This window comes from Protopterus annectens, chromosome 15.part0 (assembly GCF_019279795.1).
Source record: "Protopterus annectens isolate FY-2018-M chromosome 15.part0, PAN1.0, whole genome shotgun sequence".
Lineage (NCBI taxonomy): Eukaryota > Metazoa > Chordata > Ceratodontiformes > Protopteridae > Protopterus > Protopterus annectens.
In genome coordinates this window covers 428052127-428074160 of record NC_056749.1, presented here as the reverse complement: position 1 = coordinate 428074160, position 22034 = coordinate 428052127, and the positions used below count along the sequence as shown (strand labels likewise).

Sequence of the window (22034 nt, the reverse complement as noted above, 5' to 3'; positions counted from 1 at the left end):
GGCCCCAGTCAGTCATGCCTAGCAATTGAGCTCTCCTTAAATGAGCACTGCTTGTCCAGGTAGCGTGCTCGTAGTGCATTGGCAACACAGCTGTCAGTGATTTTATCCCATGAATTTTTCACCCAAGTCACAACCTCTTGCAGGCTAGGCTTCACAAAGTTTCCATGCTGATTTCTCTGCATTCTATTTTCAGTGTAGTCATTGAGTTCCATGCGCAAATGGTCCTTTAACGGCTTGTTTATTGCAATATCAAGAGTCTGGAGTTAGGCAGTCATTCCTGCGGGAATCATTATTTGATCTATTCTCTTCCGTGCTAGGAATTTCTTCATTTCTTTAGCGCGGTGAGTGCTGGCTGAATCCCAGACTAGCAGACCTCTTTCGCCTCCTCGCAAAACAAGTGGCAGCATTACATCGACCCACTTCCTTATAACTGCTTATGTGCACCAGGCTTTTTCGGTTTCAAGAATGTGACTGAAACACATTCAATCTTATCTTTCTTGCCCTTACTAACGATTAGAGGTGGAGTTTTCTTTCCATCTAGACGAGTTGCCATAATACAGGTAACACGTACACTCTCGTAACCAGTGGAGGGAATGTAGATTGACGAGGCAGCCTCTAATCAATTGTTGTTTGAGATCCTTGGCCCATAAACACTGCAGTTTCATCCATAGCAATCATGTTTGAGAGCTGGTATTTAGAAAAGTTAATGCCATCAACAAAGGACTTGAACACAAGTGCCCGCTAATAACTTCACTATGTTCCAGCTTGAACAGTGTTGTTGATCTTCTTAGAGAAAGTTCATATCGCTGAAGGAAGCCATCCAGCCAATATTGTGATGCTTTGAATTCTTCTGTGGATATTTCTAATTGTGGTGCTATTGCAAGGTCAAATGCTTGAATATCAGCCCTGCACATAACCAAAGCCTTTGCTCTCCGGTTAGAATCCACTCACAGATGATGTCTTCAAGCTCAGGATATAATGGTTGCAACCTGATCCACACTTACACCTCTTAGCGTTTCTCTCGTTGGCTTGTTGACTGAGGTTAACGTATGCTGCTCACCATTTTCAGACCATTTGGAGATCTACCTTCTTCTCTTTATAGAAAGCCATCAGGTTCTTTCCACGAGAGTCCTCCAAGCTTCCTTTCTTGTACTCGACAGAATAGCTCTTTCTTTTTGCACTCATCTTGTCTGGGGGGGTTAATTGAAGACTTTACGTGACCGGAGTGACAACACAAAATGGCGCCGGTTATGAAGAGAAGACACTACCACAGCTGCTCGTTACTATGAGAGTGCGCTTCCTGCATGTTGTCTGTACTTTGACCAATTAAAGTACACCTGCATGGGTTAATGGGCCAAGGATATCAACCATCAAGTGTGAGTGATGATTAGGTTACAGTAAGAATCGGAACTGGGGCTTATTTTTGGTGTAGGGCTTATATCATGAACACCCTGGAAAAAACATGCTAGGCATTACTCCCTGGTTAGGTCTAATTTAGAAAGAAATACGGTAAGTATTGTGATATTTAGCAGGCAAAATGCCAGATATTGAGATATTTATCGTAACAGTGTGTGCAGCTGAACTGATTCATCATTTCGGTCTTGAACTGTCACTTGTAAAACTTCTGCACATTTTTTACATTGCATTGTGGTGTGGGTCAGGTATGCTGTGTGAGGCCTTTTTTATACTAAAAAGAATATTTAAAGCTCACATGTATATTCACATTGATAATTCAGTAACATTTATTAGTTACATATCAGAAGACTTAAAAAGAAAAGTCTAGATCTTTTTCTTTTGGCTTTTTTCGGGTTAGGGGTCACCACAGCGGATCACCTGTCCGCTCATGATTGGCAGTGGAGTTTTACGGTGTTGAGTTTTCAGCCCGGCGCCTGACCTTCCACAGAAGGCACACACATGCACGCACTCAAACCTAGGGCTAATTTTGAGTGTCCAATCTACCTACAGCATGTCTTTGGGATGTGGGAGGAAACTGAAGCACCCGGAGGAAACTCACGCGACCACAGGGAGGACATGCAGACTCCACACAAAAGGCACCCCAGCCGATAATTGAACCGGAGAACCTCTTGCTGTGAGGCGGCAAGGCTAACTGCTGCACCACCGTGGCCGCCCTAAAAAGTAAGGTCTAGATAGGGAATAATAATAAAAAAAAATTCTTACAGATGCTTGTAGTTTGTGTTTCCATGGTGACTTTTCTGTGGGTCATCTTTTCCTGTTTGTCTTTTGCTTTAAATATATTGCAGGCTACAGCTAAAATGCTCATGAAACAATTTGGAAACTCCTCTTTCCTTGTGCAAAGGTCTGCTACATTCAGTGTGCATTTACTTACCTGGGTTCCAAAGCAGATTTCAGGATGTATGGTTAAACATCGCTCCACTAGACATAGCACTGAGAATCATTGAACACAAAAAGTCAGTAGTTTATATTGTTAACTTTACCATTTTACAAAGATGTTTGCTGGGGGCAAGCCCCCCTTTGCATTTCCCACACACATGGACACATTCAGCATTTTTAAATGTACTGACACCAAGATTACACAGCCTTGGGGGCGGTAAGGGAAAACTTCCTTACCCTCATAGTTCAGTAGTCTCACTAATGTCAATGTCTCTACCTTGTTTAAGCATGGGAGTCAGTGAAACAGAGTTATCATTTCACATTTTGAGTACAACCTGTGCAATGATGACAAGAGCACCCAAGCTTATGCTCAGGGAAGGATGTTTTGCTTGAATTGCAAACATTCACAAAGCAGTCATGCCTCTGCACAAATTTTTGACTTTAGCAACGATTTTGTTGGAGTCTATGTGGTTGCCTAAATTATACATAGAACTAGCATTAATTCTGAAGAGTCAAACTTTCTATTTTGTAACATAAATAATCAGTTTATTAAGGGCATACTCTGAAGCGTATTATCTTGTGTCCTAAAGGCAGTATTTCATTATTGTTTATGCTTTTTTCAGTTTCCTATAGCATTCGAATTCAATGAACAGTTCTTGTCCACTATTCTGGATCACCTTTACAGTTGCCGGTTTGGAACTTTCTTGTACAACTGTGAATCGGTGAGGCAAAAAGAGGTAGGTTAAACTGAATATTATGTATTTGGGTGACTAATAGAATGCTGCATTATATGCCTTGAAAGTTCAGTAGCATTAAAGAGGCCACCACATGAGATAATATTACCATATTGTACAGTAACATCTGTAGCTCTGTAGTTTTAGAGTTAAGAATGAACACATTAACCTTGTTGCCATGTTGATGATCTTAGTTTATAAATTTGTCTCTGTGTTTTGGTTAGTTGCCACAGTAGGTATTAGGTGAACTGTTAAGAAGCATTTGATAACATTGAAAAGAATGATCCAATAGAAGTTGGCTTAATTTTCTTGTGGTATAAATTTGTTGCCTGTGTCTTTACTGGAGAATACCTTGAAGTGCAGCCAACTGACTGCTGCAAGTTAAGGTAGTCGTGTAGTTGCTTGAGTGTTCTGTGTTCGTTTGGTGTATGTTTGATCAAAAGCCACTGAATGACGTTCGTTTTTAATTTGTATTAATGTGCATTTTAGCTGGTGATGTTAAAAAAGGACTACTTTGCTGACAATGTAACAGAACAGCCTTTTCCATTCAAGATGACCACATTAAAAAATTATTTTCTCCAAGTTCGAGTGGGCCTTGTTGTCGAATATTTCAAATTTTGGTGATGCAGGAGAGTGTGATACCATACCACATGAAAGTAGAAGGAGGGAGTCAATTATTTTTATGCAATCCAGTTTCAAAAGGTAGTTGCAAGTTTGCTCAGTAAAATAGCTCGTTCCTACTTGAGAGGCATGCATGCTGATATTATGCCATAATTCCATGCTAAATTTATATCATGTCTCGAGGATATTGGAGAGCTCTGCTAGACATAGCAGTAGGTTGTATACTTTTACCCAGTAAGTTAATAGGAAAGTAGACAGCTGGCTTATCATATATACTATATATTTTGCATCCTTCCTGATTACAGCAGCATTTTAATCCCAGATTGACTGCATATCCTTGAGGATACTAGAAAGTCACATTTCAAAATATAGCAGAGTTGAGCATCTGGATGATCTGAGTAGATTGATCCTGATATTCACTGTAGCTGAGTTTTGACAACACAGACTCCTGAGCTTACAGCAAGGGGTGCACTGCAGTGAGTAACTGACAAGATTTATTCGTCTTCTAATGACCATCTTTTACTAGAAAATTCTTTACCTTCTGTGCTTAGGGATGTTCATACCTGCCAGTAACATAAAGTGCAACATCATGTATCAGAACTAGGAAGGCGAACTAGTCCTTTCTTTTTGCCACATGCAAAGTTCACCTCTTGATCCTACTGCACATCATAAGAAAGTTACAGCATTCAGTGCCAGAGGTGTAAAAAGCTTTTTAAGTATCCTTCATTTCGACACGTCAACAGCCAGAACCTGCATTGGCACTGTCTGTATCCCCTAGAGGAAAGTAAACTCTAAAGAGTGCTACAGGTGTAAACAGTTTGATCCAGCTACTCGGACAGTAGGCCATGGGAAGCCCATGGATTTTCTCATTCCTTAAAGGGCTGCAGTTTTGAAGATTAACCAGTGTAGTGATTGGAACGAGAGTCCCTCTTGAGATTCCTGACATGAGCCAGAGCAAAGGGAGAGAGGGTAGTTCACTGCACAAAGCTGTCTAGCACTTGATTCCTGAAAAAAGCATTCTTCTCCCTGTCTACATTTTTGAATCCTTCCCCTGCTGTTGATGGACTGACTTTACACTAGTAGTTTGTTGATGATCTAGAGAGTAAAAGGAGAGAACTGCTTCCTCAGTAAACCACCTTTGTGGATGATTCTTGAATTTAAAACTCACGACTTCTATGTGTTTTTTAGTATTTATCTGGAGACCAGCTTGCCATTGCAAATCAGGTTTGTCAAGTCCCCTGGTGATGGCTGTGTGATAGAAGCAGAGCCTGAGGAGGCTGCTCCTTTAAACCTCACTCCTGTGACTCCAGGCTTCATGCAGGGGACCTGCCTGTTATTCCTGCACCTGGTGGAACTACAGTTGTCTCTGGGGAGTTGGTTGTTAAAGTTGGTTGACACTTTACGAGTGAATTTAGAAGTGGACTTTTAAGGCATACAGTTTGATGCCAACACAGAGCCTTTTTCAGGCATCTCCTGAATCAGTGCTCTTCTGTGGTGGGACCCATTTCTCAGCTCACTTTGCCTGCCTGCTTCCCACTTGCTTGATGCCTGAGGCGAATGGTAGACTAGGTCTGCCCTTGTCGGAGCTAACTTGAGGATGTGACCCCCCCCCTCCTCTTCTGAATCTGTCTAAAAGGGGGAGCTCAGCAAGTCTGATGTCCCTATTTCTAAAGAAGTATAAGGCATGGAGGGACCTCTTTTCCATATTACCTCTACCCCCTATATATCCCTTTCATCTGGAGAGTATATCTTCTTATGGAGTCCTCCATAAACTAGCCAGTTGCAACTTTGCCTGCAGAAAAGCCTGAGTTTGTAGTTTGGAACAAATGCTAAGGAACCTTGCATCATTCCTCTTAAGAAACCTGCCTTAAAGAATGCCAACTTTGCTGCCTGGAAGCAGCTGGCTTTTGGCCTTGAAGTTTTTTATAGCATCTGTAAACCCTCAAGAACTGGAATGAAATCCTGTTGAAATATCCTAAGACAGATTCCCATGTAATCTATGGCTAAGTCTGGATCTTACAAACCAGAGCATCCTTCCACCTGTCAATAGGATAAGAAGTCCAGAGGTTTGGACAGGACGGGCATTATGGTGTTTCCTTCAGCCACTGTGGGCCTTGGGGACCTAAATGTTCTCTCTGACCTTTCCCAGTTATAGTCCTTCATTGTGTATCAGATTGTAAATAAGCTTGTAGAGCTGCTTAATTCTGAGGTCAGGGAGTCTGCAGTTTAGATCTGCATGGTTCATATGTAACTTTCATATAGTCGGCTGTTATTTTGATTGTGACACTGTTGTAATTAGGGCAACATCAGTTGAGATGTTTCTGCACCAGCTGATGGTAGATCATCTATGAACCTATGTTCATGGTGGAGGTGAGTCAGACTTTGCTGGATGGCACTTTCTGAGTTTAGCTCTTTGGATAGGATTTGCAGGAGAATATCAAAGACCTGCAAAAAAAAATGAAGTAGACTTTTGACCACTGTGGAAGGTCTCTGAGGCTTCAGCAGTATCTGCAGCTTCTTTTTCGTTCTAGTCCATCTTCCTAAGATGATGTGTAGTGGTAGGCAGAAGAAGACATTTAACTAACAGGAGACATTGTCATACTGGTACCCCTACCTTGGGAAACAGACTTCACAAGAGACACTGGACTAGTCCTTAACACCCCTTTTGACTGCTGTAAGAATCTGGTTCTTCTGAGCTTTCCCCAGTTTGTGGAACCATCACCAGGTGTGGATAGGTTCTGGACATAGTCTCGCATGGTGAAGTATTAGAATTGTTATACTTGTCCTCTGTCAGGAGGCCTGCTTTGAGATCAGTCAATGTTTTTGTAGTAGAACAGATCCAGATTTGATTACTCAGAAGGTCTTAGAGCCCCTTCTTTCTATGAAGAGAAGAGAGCTTTTGTCCCCATATTTTTTTTCTCATTCTGAAGTGTACAAAGTTTTGTGTCTCATTTTATTCAGTGTATTAAAGAAGCACAGCAAGTTTGAGGTCCTATCTTCAGCAGGAATCCTAGATTGCATCACTAATAATGATAGTTTTTGGCACAATACTGTCACAGAGCTTCAGAGAAAACTCCTTTGCTTTGGCTTGCCATCATTTTTGGTACAATATGTTCACATTTGGTCAATCATCTGTGTCTAGAATGTTTAGTAGGATTCTGTCCATATTGACCCAGGCCTTACAGGGCAATTTCACATAAGTCTGCTTGCCTTTTAAGGTTTGCTCTGTTCAGACATCAAGGCCATGGACAAGGACATGAACAAACAAGACAGAATGCAATTTTGTCCCCCGTGCAGATAGTCGATGCAAGTCTTGCAGTGGACTGTAGACAGAGGCATCACCCTTACAGCTTTTCACATCCCCACAATGGTGACCATGGAACTCTTTCCGCCAGAAATTCTGTCTTCTCACAGAGCTAAGAATAAGAAAGGCTGATTCATGATGGTCTTCCAGGAGCAGACCTGTCCAGTGATTGGGTTCATGTCAGTCCATCAAAGGTGGTTCTGACAAATGCAAATAAACCAAAACCAGTTCACCAAAGCCACCTTCAGGGAACACTGAAACAATTTTTTTTTTGTAGGAGGGCAAGCCCAACTGCACCCCCATGTGGGGGGACATCTTCCACCCACAGAATTATATATTATTTTAGTTATACAATAGTTATAATGATAATTAATAATTATAATATAGAATTATATATCAAAAAATATAATCAAACTCACCTAATCAAAAAACATCAAAAATCACCTAATTTCTGCCTGGAAATGTAACTGCAATCACCCAACAAACGAAAAACCAAACAGCTAAACTAAAAATAAAAATACCAGGCAGCAGCAACCAGATGAAAAACGGCACGGACTGTTTATTCCAGATATTCAAAGTGAGCGCTTTCGGCTGCAATAATATACAGCCTTCCTCAGACAAAATACAAAATACAAAGCCCCAGCATTACACTCCACTTCAGCTGACCCAAACAATTAGCAAATTAACAGATTGACAAATTAACAAGTACATAGAGCTTTACATAATTAAGATTACCCCTACACATTTCATTATATAAATATATAACTAAATAAAAACATTAGTATAATATCAGATAAAATAGGATAAAACACATTGATTTAAATTAAATGTATGATGTTTACAAGCCACTCAACATGCATATAAGTATAAATATATATGTATATGTATACTATACTTATATTTAGATTTAAATGTGGATATAACTATAAAAAAACACCAACCATATAATTTAATAACCTTACTAAGAAGGCATTGTTGCCTACTAATTTATCTACGTAAGGCTTTTAATTTTAAAATACACTTAATAGAGGCAACATCATTTAGCCCTGGTGGAAACTGTGCAGATGTTCTAACTTGCCAGAACAGCTCCTGCTCTTCTAAATGGAGCTGCCAGGGCCCACCTCTAATATCAGTATTTACCTGATGGATAACAGAAAATAGGAAACTGTGTTCTGGATATTCAAGAATATGCCTAGCTAATGCGTTTGTCAAGTCATTCCTTCCTATGGCATATAAATGTTTATAAATTCGCTTTCTCAGTTTCCTCTCTGTTTTGCCAATATAAAAGGAAGGACATTTTTCACAAACAGCGACATAAACCACCCCACTTGACTCGCAGTTAAAGTTTCCTTGGATGGAAATATTTAATTTATTAATATTAATTTTACTACAAGCTACAACATATTTACACTGGCTACACATTCCACATTTTCTCATACCAAATATTTTTTGTTTACTAGAATCTCTACTTTTTTCCACAATTGCCTTTAAGTTGGGACCCCTTCTATATGCAAAAGTTGGATGCGTGCCTGAAGTTTTAGCTAATGCTCTATCTTCCAGAATGATATTCCAATTTTTAGTCAATATATCCCTAATCGCCTGGAAGTCAATGCTATATGTGAACAAAAAAGTAATATTGTTTGATACCAAATCATTATTATTATTTGTACCCAACTTAGTCAACCTATCCAATAATCCACCTCCCAACAATGGCTTAAAGTGACCACTTTGTCTTTTGGTCTGCACTTCCTCTTGTAACTGTTTTATTAGATTATATAGATAGCCTCTACACAGGAACATTTTGCCTATATTATCACATTCTCTAAAAAAGTCAGCCTCCTCTGATATCATCCTGGCAGCCCTAACAAGCTGTCCTTTAACCACACTTCTTTTTTGATGGATGGGGTGACAACTTGAAAAGTGAAGGTAACTATTAGAATGAGTTGGTTTTCTATGGATAAAAGATTTAAACTTATTGTTAACCCTATCTTTAGATATAGTTACATCTAAGAAATGCATTTCTTCCATAGTCATAGAGTATGTAAACTCCAAAAAGTCAGTCATCATTGAAATGCTGTCTATGAAGTCAGAAATTAGATCTGGTGAACTATTCCAAATAAAACACATATCATCTTGGTATCTTGTATACCAAGTGACATGTTGTTGATATAATTCATTATTAAACAAAAATTCATGTTCCCAGAATGCCATTACACTATTAGCAAAGCTACATCCGCATGGTGACCCCATGGCGATTCCAGTATTTTGTAAATAAAATTGAATCTTAAACATTAAAAAATTATTTGAAAAAACAATTTCCAGAAGGGTCTCCACAACATACATCTGTACAGAAGTAGCATTTTTAGTAAGCATAAAATTCCTGGTCCAATCTATACCAAGTTGGTGTGGAATTACAGTGTATAGGTCTTTTACATCTACTACCAGAAACACATACTCTGAATTATATTCAATTTTACTAAAATTTTCCAAGTAGTCCCAGGAATCTTTGCATATCTGGGGTTCCCCTTTTAACATCGGCTTAAGTATCCCATCCACATATTTCGCACAAGCATAAGTAATAGATTCTCTCCCATCAACTATAGGCCGAAATGGGGGATCTACTCAATTTTTATGAATCTTCGGTGTGCCAAATATAGCGGGAATTTTTGGAGCTGGCATGGATAGAAAATGAAAGATGTTACAATCAATACTACCTTCCAAAAATAATCATCCAAGATACCCCTAATTTTCCTATAGGCACCATTTATCTCATTAAGACTGGAAATCGAGTATATGTCAGACTGCAGGTGGTTTAACATCTTTTTATCATACAAATATTCATCCATGAATACCAGCCCCCCTCCCTTGTCTGGTTTCATGACTCTAACCTTACAGTCAGATAGCAAAGTAATAAATTCCAGTTCATTCCTAGAGATGTTACTTGTTTTTTTGTTGTTACTTACAGCAGAACAATTATTATTAAGCTTAGATCTTAAATCAATTTCACAGACTTTTTCAAATAAATTCAAAATGCAATTCAATGGCAGATTAAACACACTTGATACTCTCAAAGTGTTACAAAGGGCAGGTGTGTTACCTAGAGAAACTGCTGAATTCAGTTTCCTAACAAATAATTTTAGGTCTATAATAGTTTTAACCAAATCGCCCCTTCTGTCAGGGACAAAAGACAGCCCTTTCGAAAAAAATTCAACAACTGGTTGGTCAACAGTCAAAACCGTGTAGTTGTAAATTTTAAAATCACAGTTTTGGCTTGTGAGAACTGTAGGTCCCATTATTGGAGGAAGCATCATCTCCTCCATTGATTCCGTCTCTTCCTCCTCTGTGGTTGACCCCCGTAGTTGGACCTGGTGTTGTTGTTCATATGTCTGTTGTTGTCCCTGAAAAAAACCTGATTACTATCATTTTGTTCATGTGTATAGTTCGGATTTTGGTTATTGGTATTGTTGTTACCACTGTTAGTATTAGAGTTATTGCTGGTTTGGTTGCGAATATGTTCGCTCCTACGAACCACAGTTTGCTCTTGATGTTCAATGTTATCAGTAGGGGTAGCTACCTGATTGTCAGCCTCTCTATTAAATGAATTATTCCCTATTGGTGGTGGAGGGGGATAGGCTTTATTATTTTTATAGTCAAAGAGGTCTCTGTCCATTTTACGTTTTTTATTACTAGCCATTTTACTCATAGATGCCTCTATACTAGAAAAAATCCTTAAATAATCATATTTATACCGTGGAAAGTCACTATCCTGCATTAATCCAGTCTCCAGTACTTCAAGTTCATCTATGAGTACTGTAATTTCACAATTGTAAAAATTGATTAAAGCTGACAAAAAGTCAAAGCCCTGTGTATCAAAAAGGGCTAACAACTCTTTGTGAAATACTGAATTGTTCACTAACCCTGCAGGATAGCGCCATTGACGTAGTCCCTTAGGAACCACTTTTTTAGATATACATTCTTGCAAATAGGCAACTTCTAGTTGCAGTTTCTTCCATCTAAACAGTTTTGATCAAACATGTTAAGTTTGTCCACAAAATTACTCACCTATAATCACCCCACTTAATATTTTTCCTTCAGTTCTCCCTCCCTCTCTTCTAACCCCCCCTTCACTTTCCACCCCCTTCCTCTCCCTTTTACTTACTTCCTACGTCATTTCTCTGCTTGGCACTATTTCTACTACCTACTTTTCACCTTTACCCTTCTCAATCCTTACTCCCTCTTCTTATTTTTGATACCTTTTATTTCTCTCGCTATGTTATCTTGCAGCATAGTAGCTAACACTTGATCCTTAGACATATCTCCTCCTCCTCATCTCTCCTTCCTCTTACTAACCACTTCTTTACTTACTTCACTTCTTCTTCTTCCTACTTACAGAGTTCATGATTTAATTATGTCTTAAGTTCCACTGCTGACAGATTTGGCTTTATATTTCTTATGAAACCCAATTTTTCTCAATTATACTGTGCATTTTATCATTTGTTAAGTCTATATTAGTGAATTGATATATCTTGTTACTATTTTAAAACTTGCTTTTTGGAGATTTTCTCCCCGGGCCTCTGCTGAAAAAAGGGCACAGGCTCAGACGGACTATCCTGGTCAACAAATGTCAAACAAATAAATATACCAACTCTGAGGTCACACAACAGTGGAGAAAAAGGCAACATTCACTTTCATCAAAGGTGATTTTAGCGAACTGGCTTTGGTTTCTTCATGTTTACTGAAATCTCCATCCATGGACTGACGTACTCCCCTGAAGATCATACTGCTCACCACAAAAGATAACAAGATGCTTGTAGTTCAATTTGGTTCAGCAAGTCATGGGTGAATTGGCAGTGCATGCCATTTTTTCTCTTCCATATTGAGTTGTTCTGATTCTCCGTCTGAAGGACAAACTTAGAAAAGAAAGACTAGAAGCCATTTCTTTCACTCCATGGTGACCTGCAGAGGTATAATTTCAGGCTGTCGCGTTCTTGACAGTATTCGACTCCATCTTGGTACAGCCAGAGAAGTCCCTTTCGGGACTTGTTTCATTAGATTAACCTAATCCAAGTAGATGGTGGAAATCTTCTAGATGACTTGAGCAGCCAAAAATACTACCTCTCATTGGATGTATTCTGCTAAGTAGGAGGTTCTTCATTTATCTAGAGAGATTCCCTCTTCATGCCTCAGTTTTTGAGTGTATAGGTGAATCTCTCCTGTTTCAGGTACATTTGGTGTGAGTCTTAGTTATTCTTATATAACTAGTCTATGTTCTTTCAAAACTGTTGACAGATTTTCCTCTGTATTTATGTTACAGTGGACCAGTTAAAAAGTCGTTTATTTTTCATTATTTGTTGTACTTTTTTCTAGATTTTACCTTTTTCTCCTTTTCTTCCACCTTCCATATATGTTGTACCTTCTCCCTTCTGTTTATCTGTTTTCCCTCTTCCATTTTTGTTTCATTTTACTTCCTGCACTATATCCATTTTCTTCTCTTGAAAATTCAGATCTTGCCCCTTTTCTTATTCCACATATTAGTAAATGTTTGCAAACAATAAAACAAAGATCATTATACATATTCAAGACCCCTTTCTTTACTGTTTTTTGTATAGCACTTCATTTCTAAACAGTTTTATTCATTTTACCCCCTCATACCACAGAACAGATACCCTACGAACATTAATGTCCAACCATTCTCGTAAATGAAAGACTGACACCACATAGAAAATTTAACAGAACGATTTTGGATCCTGGCCACTGTCATTTCTTTTTCTTCTCAGGTCTCCACTACCCAGTTAATAGTTTTTAAAAGCAGATTTAAACTGTAGTGTAGGGTATTGTTATTATTATTATTATTATTATTATTATTATTATTATTATTATTATTCTTTTTCAGTGTGCTTTTATTTACTTTTAAGTGCAGTAATTATAATTTAAACTTGAAGTGCAGATGCAAAAAATTACAACTGCTTTAATTACAAGACACAAAAAAAGATCAGCAATTACATAAACATAATCCATGGTGCTGCATATCCATCCCTCCATGCATCCACAACCCCTTTTCCCATTTTTACACATGGGGTCAGGGTGTCACTTCAGTAATGGCAATCATCTAGAGCCAAGGTTCACACCAAAGGGTGGCTAGCCCTGCCACTCCTGTTCTTCCATACCATACACTCTCACACAAATTATCACTTGTGGTCAATTTATTGTGTCAAGTCCTCCTACTGCATGTCTTTGGAATGTGGGAGGAAACCAAAGCACCCAGAGGAAACCCACTTGAACACAGGGAGATCATACAGACTAATCATAGAGGGCACCCTAGCCAAGAATCGAACCAGAGAACCTCTTGCTGTGAGGCAACAGTGCTATCTGCTCTACTGTGTTGCATATCCTAATTCTCAAAATGGAATGTGTATGTCAATTAAGGCCAAATATAAAAATCACAAAAAAGTCAGACATTGAAATGTGAAAAGACCAGAGCTAACATCCCTCATATCATGTATGCATTCATTCATTCATTCATTCTCCACTAACCCATTTAATCCAGTTCAGAGACTTAGCTTAGGGAAGCTGGAACCTCAAAGAGTGCAAGCAAGGCAGTGAAACTAATCCTGAATGGGGAGCTGATCCATCACAAGATATTTATATATATATATATATATATATATATATATATATATATATATATATATATATATATATATATATACACACACACACACACACACACACACACACCTACACACCTGTGGGGAATGTCAGCTCACCAAATCCTCCTACACCATGTCTTGGGGGCAATGGCTTGCTTACAAAACAGTCTTCCATACTAACTCCCAATTGTTTTTATATAATGGTCAGCTTGTATGCCACATGGTATTTTGTATTCACATTCGATTAATTTGTACTAGGCATATCTTTTAAAGTAAGATATTAAGTTTTAATGTAAAATGTTGCCAGCATAAATATCATAATCTGAAGTATTTATTTTCTGTGGTGGAAGAAGTCTATTTGTCCTAAAATTGCCTGCTGCCAGGTAGCCTCTTGACCCATAAGGTTAAACAATTTTAATGTACCAATATAATCTCTTTGCTTTCAAATTATAGTAGAAAATCAAAATATGTATCACATGTCTACATCCTAAAGTTTATAAACGTTACACAATTAAGGAAATCTAGGATAACATGACACTAGTTTGGATGAGATAACTGTGTATTAAAATATCATATGTTGAGTGCAGTAAATGGAGTACATATCAAAAACGAATTCTGCAGAATCTTCCCAGTATTGTCATTGTTTCCCTATTAGCTTTACGTTCTTTACAAGTGTGCCAAGCTTTTCCCACCTCATCTTTTACGAAATATACAAATCACCTGTATAATGCATCACTGTAGGATTGGCTTTACTTCCAGTCTCTGTATTTCCATTCCTTAAATTCATCCTAGGTCTTTCACACGGGTATTGACAAAATTGATGCATATTGATGGACTTCTGAACAGTCCTGTCTCACATCTCTTTCAAACTTAGAGGTGTCTCACATGTACATATTAACGACTATTCTCCATTCTATACATTAGTACATTCTGCTAATACATTAAGCCATACCAGATGGACAACCCATTCTCAATAATTTTTCACATTTATCACCCCCTCAAAAGCTTTTTTCTTCTAAAACAGTCCTGTACCCATCAATTTTCTGTCTCCCCCATGCAGAAAAATTGCTGTTACTACATCCAGAACATCTGTAATACTTTTTATGCATGCACTTCCAGCATTTACAAACTATTCCTGGTAGCATTCTTTCTAGCTCCTGTTTTTACTGATATTAAAATCCTAAAAATGTTTTAAATATATGAAATGTTTCTCTAGACTCAGTAGTTTGAATTATTTTTCTTTACCATGGTAGTTGCACCAGTGCTGAAACCCTTATCTCCACGTTTATTCATCACTTCATTTCACATCTTTATCATTTTGCTTTTGATATGACACATGAAACCAGAGAACTTGTTATGGAATTTCATCACTTTCTCTAGTTCTTCAGTGCTTTTCTACTTACTGTCATCGCTTTCTTTGCCTCTTCATATGCCTTTCTTTATTTTCTCCTTAGTTTTGTCAGTCATTAAGTAATACTTTGTTTCTCTCTGCATTCCCTCCTTCTCATCCCTTAATTTCTGGATTCCTTTGTCAAGTCTTCATTTTTTATTTACTTCTCTTTTTCTGTATCTCTAAAACACAGTGCTGTTTGTATGCATGTCTAAAACTCTAATTTTACAATACTGTTTCACTTCATTCTCTGCTTCAATCAGTTCCTCTTCGTTCAGCCTTTCTCCTCTAGTTTTCATCCGTTATCATGTGTAAAAAAACATTTTTCAGGTTGTTTTTTTTCATCTGTAAGGTTTACTTCCCCTTTCCTTATTTGTTTTTGGAGGTAGACTGTATTACTTTTCCTCAGTTGCCTTCATTTTTAGACACACTGTACATGTAACGTTTCTGTGCTTTGAAAAACCATTGCTCTTCCTAACCCTTTTGATGTGTTCTCAAATGTACTGAAGATTTTGTCATATGTGTTCTCTGCTTTACTACAATTACTGCCTATTTAATTGTCAGCATACGTTTTTCCCTGATATAAATCCATTCTCTCCCCAGTTAGCTGCACTAAACAGTTAGATTTCTCGTATCCCTCAATTATTCTCCCTACCCTTCCCATTCCTCTTAACTAAACCCCTTACCCAGTACTCCTTTTCCTCCTTTTTCTGTCTCATTAAGCAACTGCTTACCTAGCGCTTGAACTTTCTATCTTCTTGTCTAATGTATTTTATAGTACATCCTTAAACCAGCTTTGTATTTTTTAATCCTTTGTTTCCTTCTACAATATGTGCCTCAGGTGTGATTTGTTTAACATGTATCCTATATGAGCATTGTACTGTACATATTATGTATCTTATATGACTGTTGTTCTGTTACATCCTTGTACTCTGTGGAGCTTTTCTCCCTGAGTCTACACTGAAAACAGACCATTTTAGCCCCAGTATGACTTTCCCGGTAAACAAGTGGAAATAAAGTAAAATAACATTTCCACATCATATTATCATTATTCCAACAAGCTAATACAGATGTGTTTCTACCGACATATTTACTTTTTCCTTTGTTCTTTGTAGCATGCACACCTGTCAGTCTAAAAACCCATTCTTTTTTTGTTATCCATTTCAGGTACATCAAAAAGTAATGTGCAGTCCTCATGCGTATTGCACAGTTAACTTCCTCTCTTTTTTTCTGGTGTAGACAGTTGAAATTATAAATCTGTATTATCCTGTATTCTGAAGACCAGAGATTACATTCATTCATTTGCAGTTGCAGTCATTTATACTATTAAGGTATATCGTTACAACCCAAATGTCAAATTACTTTAAACATTTCTCCTCATGCTCATTCTAATACTCACACACAACTATGTACAGCACTAAAGGTAATTAGATTTATCAATGTATTCATCCTTTCCCCATGCATTAGTAATAGACTGCATATTTTCCTTCCATCATCTGTTAAACGCTCAAGGGCTCTTCAAATAAATATTCCTAAGCCACTCCAGCTACAGGTCCAATTTATCCCAGAGTGACCATTGTTTGACCAGAAAACTTCCTCTTTCTTTCCTTCCCTCATTCAGTTCCATATTATTTATTTCTGCCATCCTTCTTACCACCTATTTAATTTTTTTTTTTTTTATTTTGTTTTCCATTTCCTAATGATTGTTTTCCCCACTGTCATGAGTAATACTAATAACACTTTTGAATGTCTATGAATGTTTTCTGTGTCCCATTAAAGCAGAAAATAGTCTTTGGAAAGTGTCACTTTTTCTTCCCAGATCTCCACAGTTATTCTCACAAGATCACTTCACAGCCCCAAAGCATATGTTCTCATGTACTTACTTCATTGCCATCACATTACCAAAAACTTCCCTTCATTTCTCGGAACACTTTCTCAAGCATAGCTGATGTGTAGAGGTATATGTGCAGAAAACTTCCTCACAAAACTCGTAAATATTCTTGATCTTGTTGCATATCTCAGAGCTATACAGGTCTCTTTCCTGTGGTCCTTTATATATTTCCTGTCTCATGTTTATACTCAAAATTTGCTCAACTTTTTGTCACTCTTATTCTTCATATCTAGTATAGCTTTATACGCCCGATTGATAATTGTTTTTCTTGTACTGTGTTCTTTCAGACCTGTCATAGGAAGGAAATGCAGTAGATTTGGTTTGCCTTCTCCTTCATTATTTTTTTAACGGTTTCTTTAGTTCGGACTTCAACCCTAAAATGTTTTGGTGATCCTCTTCTTTACTGTTCGTGAAATCCTACTGTACTGTCTTAACAGATTTTTTTTTACCCTCTCCCCCTTCATCAGCTGATCAGTTAGACTCTTTGTCTTTTGCTCTCCATGTTGTGGATGCCCAGTCATTTCCCCCCTTCCTTGACTGTGTAGAGGATAAACCAATAGGTCTCATCAGACTTTCCCATTTGATGACCTTCCCTAACACCACCACCTATTTATATGCAGTCTTCAAATATTTTTGTTCATGTTTCTTGTCTTTGCTGTTTCAAGAATTTGCCAAATAATCATTGTATCCTCTTTTCCATTTCACACATTATTTTCTATAAAGTGTTTCCATTTTGGCCTATACTACGTGTACTGCATTAAATTTAATAGTCTTAAATTGCATTGCTCTAAAGTACATTTTCATATTTAAAAAACACAGTTCTCTTTTGGTCATATTAATTTCTTACATTGTATTCTTTCTTTATTTCTTGTTTTCCAAAAGTAACTCGCTTCAGTTTCATGAGTTTCAGCCACAGCCGCTCTTTCAGCTGATGGTAATATGGCTAGCCCACATAAAGAATTAAAGGTACCAACAACATTTTTACGGCCCAAACTTTACTCTTCTCATCCATAAGTAAAGTTTTCAGTTTCTTTATAGTACTTAATATTCTTAATGTATTTCTCCTCACATTTCTTTGGCCACTTGAAGAATATCCTGCATTAACCAGACCCCTAGATAGTTAATCTTCTCATGGTCCCATAAATAGGGATAACTGCACTAAGTGGTGTGTTGGCACATTGCGTAGCATAGCTAGCCCTTTTTTTGTTTGTTTCCTTAATTTTACATCCTGTGATCTTCGCAAACTCCTGCATTTTTTCAAACAGAGGCTACACCTCATGCTCTGGCTTGGCTGTGTATAGGATAATGTCATCTGCAAACAGTGATATTTTTTCCATTTTCTCCCCCATTTCTAGTTTTCTGTTTCTGGAAAATAAATAAATTAATAAGCAAACAGCTACATATCTGTAATATAGCTTTAAATTAAGGGAGTTAATGCTGTTTTAGACATAAAGTAAATATCCATATTTTACTTAATATTTTATATTTACGTTCTTTACATTTCCTACACATTTATTTAAAGAAAAATACCAACTTCAGTTTCAGGTCAGTCTAAAAGTTTTCAATTCATAGTAGTAGATCTGAAGTAGGATTGTTCATTTGTCAGCAACCTGTGGGTTACGGATCCGATATCGGATCCGAGCCGGCAACTTGTTTCTTGCTCCTAGCTCCTCCCTTCACCCATAATCCCCTGCTAACCCTCCATGACCTCAGATCTAGTTTGCCGCGCTTGTGATGGCTGGATCCTTTTCTTGAGCTCCGCAGATAAGTGAAAAAAGTTAACTTTTTTCGTCAGGAATTTCTGTTTTAGTTTAAATTAATATTTCTAAAGTGTGTCTGAGTTAGGTTCCCTATTTTTAATTAATACCCTCCCTTCGCTGTTCGCTAGTGTGTGAGTGTTTGTTGAGTGTCTTTTGGGGCCTGTGTGTGTGTAGTTGTCTTTTTCTTTTCATTTTTAGTTAAAAAAAAAAAAAAAAGGGAATGGCTGAGGCCCCAAAAGCCATATTTTCTAAATGTACCGAGTGTGGCCATAAGCTCTCCCCGGCTGATGGCCACACTCGGTGCGTTCGGTGCCTTGGGGTTGAACACCTCACCTCGGGCTGTACTATCTGTGCAGCGTTCAACCCCAGGGCACTGAAAGAACGGAGGTTGAAGCTGGTCCTGTCAGGACTTCTACCCCCGGATTCAGCTTCAGCCTCCGCTACCTCTGCTACTCCCGTGGCTCCATCACAGCCTGTGGTGGTTGCCACTCCTGCCCCCCCGCCTCCGACTGGGACTCAAACTCCCGCTAAAGTGTCGGAGGACAGGGAGGCCAGGAGAGAGAAACGGAGGGAGAAGCACCACAAGCGGCAGGCCGAGACCTCAGTTTCGGCCACGCCAGCTAAGCGGGCTTCTCCCTCCGTTGCTTCTAGGTCTCCTCCTCCTCGGCTCTGATCCCCCTTCTTTCTCCCCAGGGCCCGAGGAGGAGGAGACCTGATCTCCGTCGAGGTCATCGAGGCGGCATTCCAGGCCTGCCTCAGTGGCCTCTTCGAGATCCACTTTCAGCTTATCAGATGCAGACTTGGACCGGATGATGCGAAGGTTCATCCAGGCCCAGCTGCAGATGGGAGTGCTCTTGCCTCCCCCCCCCCTCAGGGGGGGAGCTCAACACCTTTTTTCCACCCAATTGCTCCTTCTCCGACCCGCTACCCGGGTTCGGAGTGCTCGGAGCCGAGCAGCCTTGGAGCCGGGGGTGGGTCGGCGCCGACAGTACTTGGTACTTCGGATCCGACCCTATCCTCGAGTCTGTCGGATCCGACCTCTCGGAGCCGTGGTCCGAGCTTCGGATCCGGGGGATTCAGTGTGCCTTCGGCTCCGTCCAGGTCGGAGCACACTGGTCCTCGGATCCAACGGTCTCGTGCCGGCTCCGATCCCTTCATCGGATCCGAGTGGGAGCCGACTTTCGGATCCATTGGAGAGTGGCTCTCCCTCGGCATTCGATGTTGTGGAGAGGGCTCTGTTGAGAGCATCCGGACCCCCGGTCCCTGCATCGACTCCTCCCTGCACTCCCTCTCTGCTGCGCCAGGCTTCCATCACCCGGCTAAAGGGACAGCCTGCTTCGATGTCACAGACAGTTCCATTGGAACAAGATGTTGCTGGCGAGGCCTCCTCGGACAGTCCCCCCGAGGAAGCTCCCCGCAAGCATAAGTGCAAAAGGAGGCACGTGGACTCCCCTGAGTCCTTAACCGAGGACACGGACATGGAGGAAGGGGAAGGCTCCCCAAGATCACCCCCTGAGGATGTCTCCTTTGGAGACATCATGGAGATGCTGAGCCACTAGGGCATGGAAGGATCCGGACACCGTGGAGCCAATACCGAAGTGACCGGATAGGATTCTTAGCCCCCCCCTCAGACCGGTCACATTGGAGTAAGGGCCCCCCTGTAGATGCCATGTTGATGGCGGCAGCCACAAATAGGGAATTGGCTCAAGAGAGTCCCTCAGTCCATCCACCGAGCAAAGAGTCCCATTTGATGGATCGCTTAGGGAAGCGAGTCTTTAGTTCAGCGACCTTCTCAGTAAGGTCTCTGAACTATATGGCACATGTCATCAGGATGCAGTGGGATCTTATCAAAGAATACGCTGCATCCCCCCTGGAGTCCATGTCGGAGGAGGATAAACATTTGTACTCCACCCGAATGGCCACTCTGAGATCTATTTCAAACACCTCTATGCGGCTGTTGTCCCACATCACAGAGGGAGCCGCTAGGGCCAGCGGAGCAGGCCTAGTCATGAGACGTCAGGCCTGGCTCCATCATTGCGACTTTACGGAGCCCTTTAAAGCATCCTTCGCGAACGCCCCCTTCGATGGTTCTGCCCTTTTTGGCAAAACAGTTCGCGAGACGCTTGTCCAGAGTGAGAAGGACGGGAAGACATTGTCTGCCGTCGGAGTCCACTTCTCTGCTCCCCAGCGGTCCTTTTCAAGGAACCAAAAGGGTCAGAAGAAGATGTGGTTCCAGAAATCACAACATTCCCAACCAGCTCCGGACAACCAGTCCTACCATAGCAGAGGTGGACAGGGAGAACGTCGCCCCAGGGGCAGAGGGGCTCCGAGAAATTTCGGGTCCAGAGAACCTTTCTCTGAGTGGCCTGCGCAGCAGCCCTGAGGGGTTGCCCAGCTGCTCCACTCTGGAGGCAGTCAGGGGGCATTTTTCGAAACATCTAGCGGCATGGGAGTCCATCACAACAGACCGCTGGGTGCTTCGCATCATATCCAGAGGGTACAAAATACCAATTCTCCATGTCCCCCAATCCAAGAACCTCCCCGATGTACCACCCGATCACAGGGAGGCCGCAGCCACAGAAATACAGCAGCTGCGAAGAAAAAGAGCCATCCAGCCCGTCCCCCAAGACCAGCTCGGATTAGGGTTCTACTCCAGGTTCTTTTTGGTGCCAAAAAAGACGGGGGACCTGAGACCCATCCTAGACCTTTCCCGCTTGAACCTGTCAGTAACCAAGGAAAAATTCCGAATGGTCACTCTTCAATCTATCCTCCCCCTTTTGAGGGAGAACGATTGGATGTGCTCTATAGACCTCAAGGATGCGTATTACCACATCTTAACAGACAAACGATCCAGGAGGTTCCTTCGCTTCCGGCTGGGAGCCGGTCACTACCAGTTCAGGGTCCTTCCCTTTGGTCTCACCACAGCCCCCAGGGTGTTCACCAAAGTGTTAGCAGTGATTGCGGCCCACCTGAGACTCCAGGGAATTCAGGTCTTCCAGTACCTGGACGACTGGCTCCTGACCACACCAACAAGGCATCTACTTTGCTCGGCCAGAGACTTCTTTCTCCATCTAGCCCCACAACTAGGCATTACTATCAATGTTGGCAAATCTCTACTGGCTCCAACACAGATCATAGAATTCATAGGTGCCAGAATAAACACCAGAGATTTGCGAGCCTTCCTAACTGCCGAGAGAATCAGAAATCTACAACTTCATGTGCGGGCTATCCTTCATTCAGAGGCTTCACCAGCGGAATTGATCCTGAGGGCACTGGGCTCCATGGCAGCAGCGATTACACTCCTTCCATGCGCCCGTTTGAACATGCGAGTC

General features: G+C 40.3%; 1 protein-coding gene across 1 annotated transcript in view; it reads left to right on the top strand.

The window, feature by feature from the left end:
* The window catches only part of MTM1 (myotubularin 1), a 1351953-nt gene that overhangs the window by 1292222 nt on the left and 37697 nt on the right, over nt 1-22034 (top strand). Inside the window, exon 13 of the mRNA XM_044057169.1 lies at nt 2976-3089. Coding sequence (XP_043913104.1) covers nt 2976-3089 — 114 coding nt within the window. The remainder of the gene's footprint in view (nt 1-2975; nt 3090-22034) is intronic.